Source organism: Echinops telfairi, unplaced genomic scaffold (genome assembly GCF_000313985.2).
Source record: "Echinops telfairi isolate 266 unplaced genomic scaffold, ASM31398v2 ScPeMD7_7416;HRSCAF=8454, whole genome shotgun sequence".
Classification (NCBI taxonomy): domain Eukaryota; kingdom Metazoa; phylum Chordata; class Mammalia; order Afrosoricida; family Tenrecidae; genus Echinops; species Echinops telfairi.
This window is the reverse complement of record NW_022111316.1, coordinates 6,082,808-6,090,229: the sequence shown is the minus strand read 5'-3', so window position 1 is coordinate 6,090,229 and position 7,422 is coordinate 6,082,808. Positions and strand designations below refer to the sequence as shown.

Here is a 7,422-nt window from a genome sequence, read left to right as displayed (position 1 = left end):
ACACCCGGAGAGCAAACTACACCGAATTCTGTTGACTACCTCACCGCATTCTGGGTTTTTTGTTTGTTTGTTTGTTTTTAAAATAATCATTTTATTCGGGGCTCATACAACTCATCACCATCTGTACATACATCATCTGTGTCCAGCACTTTAGTACATATGTTGATATCATCATTCTTACGACACCCGCTTTCCACGTAAGCCCCTGGTGTCAGCTCATTTTTTTACCCTCCCTCCCCACTCCTCCCTCCCCCTGAGTCCCTGATAATTTATAATTTATTATTATTTTATCATATCTTACCTCTTCCAATGGTCTCCCTCACCCACTTCTCGGCTGTCCATCCCCCAGGGAGGAGGCCACATGCAGACCTTGCATTCTGCTTTTATCTTAAGTAGAATACTAAGTCACCTATTTTGTGGAAGCTAAATCATTTCTTACAAAATGAAACTGCCCCTGACCATTATGACTAGATTCTCTAAAGTTGCAAATAATTATACATGACTTCATGTCATGATACCATTAAAAATAAATAAATAGATCAGTCCAAAATTAGCATTTCATCATTGAATAAAATAAAGGAAACACTATGAGGTATTCACAACGCCATCACTTCAAGAAAGGCATTAAAGTATGAACAAGTATTTTTTGATTAACCCCAAGAATCATTCATAGGATATGTAAGTTAAAACAAAAACACATAAACAATAGGTGCACTGAAGTTTATTTAGAAGGCAATTTCCTTCTGAACAGTTCTTTGGCTAACGCCTCTTTCACATCCTTGTTCCTTAGACTGTAGATCATGGGGTTCAACATGGGGATCACCGTGGTATAAAACACCGCCACCATTTTCCCCTGTTCCACAGATTCCTCAGAGGGGGGTCTGAGATACATGACAAAAAGAGCCGCATAGAATATGGTGACTGCTGTCAGATGGGAACCGCAAGTTGAGAAAGCTTTACGCCTCCCTTCTGTAGATCGAATCCTCAAAGTGGCTGGAAATATGTAGATGTAAGAAATAAGGATGATAAGGAGAGAATAGCTGAAGTTGAAACCAGCCACCACAAACATGGATAGCTCTTTGTTGTAGGTGTCCGAACAAGCCAGCTTAATCAGTGGAGGGTCAGCACAGTAGAAGTGATTAATCTCATTGGGGCCACAGAAGGCTAGCTTGTAGGTCCACATGGTCTCCATCAGGCCAGTGAGAGCCCCGTACACATAGGGAACTGTGATGAGGGATGTGCAGACGCTCTTGGACATTTTGCTGCCATACAGTAGAGGGTTGCAGATGGCCATGTACCTGTCAAAGGCCATCACGGCAAGGACATAAATCTCCACATGGACCAAGGCAATAAAGAAGTAGCACTGCACCAGACACGCAGGGTAGGAAATGGTTTTCCTCTCTGACAGGAAGATCTCCAGCATCTTTGGAGTCACATTGGACGAGAAGCACAGGTCCACGAAGGACAAGTGACTCAGGAAAAAGTACATGGGCGTGTGCAGCCGGGCATTGAGCTGGATGAGTACAATCATGCCCAGGTTCCCTGCCACTGTGACCAGGTAAACTGCCAGGAAGAGCAGGAAGAGGATGATCTGTAATTCCAGGCGATTGGTCAGTCCCAGAAGAATGAACTCACTCACTGAAGTCAGGTTTCTGCGCATCGTTTCCTTGGATAGGAGATTGAACTTTTATATTTACATTGGGTTATGGTAGAAATAAAGAAATTAAATTTACAGTAATGACTTTGTACCAAATGCTTTCCCTCTTTCCTCAGTATATTTTTCTCACCTTATTTCTTGTCTTCTTCAATCTTGGCAAATCCAGTCACCCTAGGCTTTGGAAATGCTCTCCTAGCTCTGTCTCTCATGTTGTCTTTCCTCCTCTCCCTCTTCATCCCCTTGCATTTTGTTCTCATGTTTTTCTTGTTAATCCACTCTTCCCCTTCTTTTAGGTAACCAAACCAAAATTATTACCATTTAAGTAAGGTGATTCCAAACCCTGACCCAAAGTGACCCTTCAGGACTAAAGAATCGTCTTATCCATAATTTTATGAAAGCCGGGGAAATGTTGACAGAAAGAAAAGAACAACAAAAACTAATATTTCCCCAATTACCTTTTTTAGTTTTTGTTTGTTAATCTTTTTCCTCCAACCAAATTTGTACTAAGGAGCTCTGGTAGCCTGTTAGGTAACTGTTAGGTTGCTAACCAGCAGCTCAATAGTTAACTCATCAGTAACTCCAAAGAAGAGAAAGGAGGGTATAAAGATGTAATTTGTAGGAAACTAGCTAAGAACACTATGAGTCAGAGAGCCTTGCATATGGTTTGGGGTTTAAACCACTACTCAAGAATTTGAAGTAATCTAAACTGGACCATTTTGATACATTCTTACCCCCTCTACAGTTTATTGGAATTGGATATTGTCGAATATGTCTTTTTTGTCAAGATGTGTCTTTTTTTTTTCCTTCTGGTACAATGTATACATATTTACATATAGGTGGTTACTCAGTAAAGTCTTTATCAATTAACACATCTTAGCATTCTATTAAAGTTAATTTCCCTTCTCAGAGAATGGGGAAGTAAAGGAAATGTTCAGCCCTCAGAAATACACTACTGTTTTTCAGAAGAGGGATGAGATCCTAGGGAAAGAGAGAAGTAAGCAGTAGGCAGATAGCTGGCCTTCTCACCTTAATCCCATACCCCATTGCCCTCTCCTATCCCCAGTTAGCTTACGTGAGTATTCAAGGGGCATAAAATATCTTACATTCAACTGTCTTCAAGGGGATGCTTAAATAGGAGCTGATCCTGCAAAAGAACACTAACCCCATGGAGTTCCATAATCCAACCCCCAGACTTTCCGAACTTCTCTCTCTTTTCTTAGGTCTTCTAGTTACCCATAGATTAGGGAAATAACATCATGCTTCCATTCAGCTTTCATTTCAATAGAGTCAAATTAGACCCATAGCAAGCCTATAAGGCAGAGTAGACTGCCCCCTTGTGTTTCTGAGACTGTAATCCACTCACCTTGTGGATAGCAACCCAATGCTTAACTCACAGTTCCATTTTGTCAGTGATAGTTAGAGGTGACTGATGTTGCTGGCAACAAGAGAAAAAAAATTACTGGCCTTAGTAATAATAACAAAAATGTATATGTTTATTCTTCTATAGGAGAATCTGTATTAACGACGCTTTATGGAAGATGATTTTTTGTATATAAATGACTTTTAATGTGTTTCATTTGTGATTTAGACAACATTGCTTTTAATTTAGTTTCATCTGTACTTAATCATAGTCCTGATGTTGTGCTCAACATTTTTATATGTCAATCTCCCCTCATTGTTTAGGTTTGATAGAGCAATTCAGTGAATTATTTAATATGGCTCTAATAGCCATAGCGTTTTTACTTCCACTAAACAACTTTCACTTTCCTGATGGGTCTGGGTAAAAAGGTTGGGGAAGACACTCACTGGAGTTAAGATTCAGTTGTGAATGGTGGTTAACTGGGTGACTGTGATTGTTATCTTGCTGGGTATGAAATGAGTCATCCTAGAAGCAGGAATAGGGGATCTCACTACCAGCAAGAAAGAAGAATCAAGAATGGAGCACATCCTTTGGAACCCAAGATCCCTGAGCTTTGAACTTTGAACTTCCTTGATCCAGGAGATAGCTTTGGTACCAGGGATGGATGGAGGAGCAGCAACAACAGAATCAGGACAACACACGACAGAATGATGGACTTCCCAGTTCACAGAACCAGTAAGGTTGGGTGCTGTATGGCAAGAGGAAGGCTTCTGAAGTGGGGTGCTTCAAAGCACTTAATTAGCGGAGATGAGTTTTGCTGTCCAATGGAGATGGAGCCAAATTCCTTTGGGTTGAGGCTGACAGCAGAGGCCAAGCCAAAAGACAGATGAAGAAACTGCTCTTACTGTAAAAGTGTACCTTGAACATTTCTCAAATGGCTTGTAACCTGTTAATTTCCTACATAAACTTCTTAATAGTGAGCACCATCAGTGAGTTCTGTGTGGCTAGTGCAGCGTATTAAGGAACCCAGCAGAGAAGAAGACTGTAGGGTTAATAGCCTGCATTGGGAGGAATAGTTGGCTTCGGGATAAGGCAAAAATTGACAGAGAATGGAGGAGAGAGGCATGTCTGACCTCAGCCTCATTTCTAGATATAGGCTACAGGAGCCTGAGGAGGTCAGCAATGGCTTCCAGGCTGCTTTCACAGTTAGTTTGCTTGCTTCTTTACTGTAATTTTTGAGACAAAATTTATGTATAATAAAATCAATTGTATCTTATATGCACAAGACTAGGTTTTGGCTGAAGGATCTACCCAATCACCTACCAAAGGTCATACCAGAGTGTAAGACTCTCCACCACCATCAAGTTGATTCTGATTCATAGCAGTACGATACGATGGAGTAAAACTCCCCATAGGGTGTCTGAGCCCGTGATCTATACAGAAGCCACATCTTGCTATCACAGAGTGACTGGTGAGTTTGAACTTCTGTCCTTTACGTTAGCAGCCCAGCACTTAATCACTGCACCACCAGGACTCCTTCATAATAGACCAAACAAAACAGATTGATTTCTGAAAGGTTGTTCTCCTTATATCAATTCTTTAATCTGAGTGTCATTTTTATCATTCATTTATTTAATTAATAGCCTTATATATATATTGGGTCATTATGCCAAGAGCTGATCTACATACTTGATAAGAATTAGCTTGTTTGACCTGATGTGTTTTCTTTGCAAGTGACCCTAATGTATTCTGCCACTAATGGATCTGGATAATAACGTGTTTCACCCAGGTTTGTTACACAAGAAAATAACTTTATGGAGAGTGTACTCATCAAAACATGTATTATAACATCAACCTGTTGAGTTTATATTGTAGCTTCAGCACTTCTTATATGAGTTAGCCTGAGCCATATTTCTTAATAGATTTTGGTCTCATGATTTTTCTACTGCAAATGTGAAAAAATAAAATCACTGATTCACATAGTGCTAGTAAAAATTATATAAAGTTAAAATGTACTGTATATATCACCATTTCTAATATATGTCAAACTCTCAACTTGTATGATATAATATTGTATCATTTCATATCATATTATTTCCATTAAGTAATGGATCCCAGAGTACACAATACCATATAATTTGATCCACACATCGTCTATCCTCATTACTCAATTACTTTTATAAGTAACATTACCTAAGGTACTAAATGTCTATACTTTCAGTGTAATTGTCATTCCTTCTAGCTGGTGACTTATTTATCACTAGAATACACAAAATTCCCACAACATGTAAGAAAACACAAGTAAATGGAGCTTTATGGCTGTGAGTACCCACAGAATAATATATTTTTTAAAAACCTACCTATAACAGAAGAGAGTTGCACTTGCAATGGCTCTCCATGGCTCCTAGATTAAATAACATGGCCAAAACTGTATTTTGTATATTGATATTGACTCCATTTCCCTAAGGAACTTCACAAACAGTAGAAGAGGGAATAATTATTTTTGCTAGATTTTTTTTCTTTCACCAAATGATTTCTCTGGAGAAATAGAAATTAGCACAACACAAATTTAACATGGAAGTCAACAATTGGCTGGTTGGCTTTTTTCTGTCCAGTGTCAGAATTTTTCTTTGTACCCTAAGAAGTCAATAAGGCAGCCTTGATGTCTCTGAAAGATTTCTATTTGAATTATATTTACCATGCATAAAAGAATCCTGGTGGTGTACTGTGTTACATTCATGTTGTTAACTGAAAAGTTACCAGTTCAAAACCACTAGCCTTTCTGAGAGGGAAAGACAAGGTTTTTACTCTCATAAAGAGTTACAGTCTGAGAAGCTCGATGCAGCAGTTCCACTCTGTCCAATCTGGTCACTGTGGGTTGGAATCAACTCAAAGGAAGTTGGTGATAGCCATGTGAAGTCAACCCCAAATGACTGCCATTCAGTTGATTCAGATTCACAGTGACTCTACACAGGGTTTCTGAGATTGTAATTATTTACATCAACAGACAACCTTATTCTTCTATTGAGGAACAACTGGTGGTTGTGACCTGGGAGTTAGTCCAATGCCTAATGGCCACAGTTACACCAGGGCTCTTTAGTAACCAGGCTCTCGCTAGCATTGACTCAATTACAACTAATAGCAACTCTGTAGGACAGGGTAGATCTGCCCCTGTGCATTTCAGAGACTTACTCTTTAGGGGAGAAGAAAGTCTCATCTTTCTCTCTGGGATTGACTGGGGAATTTGAACTGCAGACCATTTGATTAGAATCTAATGTGTAACCCACCAAGGCTCTTTTAACCATTCTAGTTACTGAAAAGTAATATATATATTCTTCAACACAACAGTCAAAACTTTGTCTCAAATATCATTAACAGTCTTTTTTCACTCTGTGACCTGCAAGATGAACAGTGTTTTGATATTAGAATGAAACTTTGCTTGTTTGAAAACTAATATTATGTTTATTAATGTTATCATGAAGTATAAAATGTTTCTTTTAAAATACACAAGTCATATGTGTAAAATGTTGTGATTAAAGCACTCCATTGCCAGCCAAAAGGCCAATGGTTTGTTCATATTATCCATGGTCTCCTTGAGAGAAGGAATCCTCTCTCTAGGCCTGGAGCATAAGGTCCATAGTTTCAGGGAACACTAACATTAATTGGTACAACAGTGAGAAGTAACTAGAGTCCCAACAACTTGTGAGATTCTACCTAAAATACAAGCGTTGTTCTCTTGCTGCTCTGAGCAAAAGAGAGTGAGGAAAATGAGGAAGACCCATGGAAACAATTAGTCCAATGGACTAAAAAAAATACATAAACATCTGTCCCCATGACCCGAAGGGCAGAAGATCTAAATGGTGCCTCATTGCCATTAGTTACTGTTCTGAAAAAGATAACATTAGAAGGTCCTGACAAGAATTGTAGAAAAACATGGGCCCCAAATTAAAATAATTTTAAAAGACCAGGCTGTCTGACTGGATAGAGACAGGTGGAAATCCCAGTGTTGTAGCCCTTGCCACCTGGAAGCCTGAAATTGAACTCAACTTTCGGGCAAAGGACCGAAAATCTCTAAGGTCAGCAGTTGTACCTGGGAGGTATTCACTTAGTAGAACACCCAAGTGTCTGAGATGGAAATGGCACCATTTGCTGAAGGACATTGTTTCCAAAGCAGGGAGAAATGCAAAAGGACTAATGGAGATGAGCATCACCGGGAGGAAGTGGGATGTATACTGTTATTGGGGGTTACAATCAATGGCAGGCAACAACATAGGTATGACTTGTTGAATGGGAAACAGATGTACCCTGTAAACTTTGGCCAAATCACAACAAAACATTTTCAAAAAGAAATATGTGGCAGTCTGTTCCTTTGAAGACTACAACCCTGGAAAACTGATGGGCAATT

At 39.3% G+C, this 7,422-nt stretch overlaps 1 protein-coding gene across 1 annotated transcript; it reads right to left on the bottom strand.

Moving 5' to 3' along the window:
* Positions 1-721: 721 nt before the first annotated feature.
* LOC101663261 (olfactory receptor 5M8-like) lies at positions 722-1,663 on the bottom strand. The gene has a single exon (XM_004714942.3). The coding sequence runs from the start codon at positions 1,658-1,660 to the stop codon at positions 722-724; it is 939 nt and encodes a 312-aa protein (XP_004714999.1). The 5' UTR covers positions 1,661-1,663.
* Positions 1,664-7,422: the final 5,759 nt, after the last annotated feature.

Bases quoted from the DNA above. Each gene is read 5' to 3' on its own strand.
- LOC101663261 (XM_004714942.3), bottom strand. From the start codon at position 1,660: ATGCGCAGAAACCTGACTTCAGTGAGTGAGTTCATTCTTCTGGGACTG.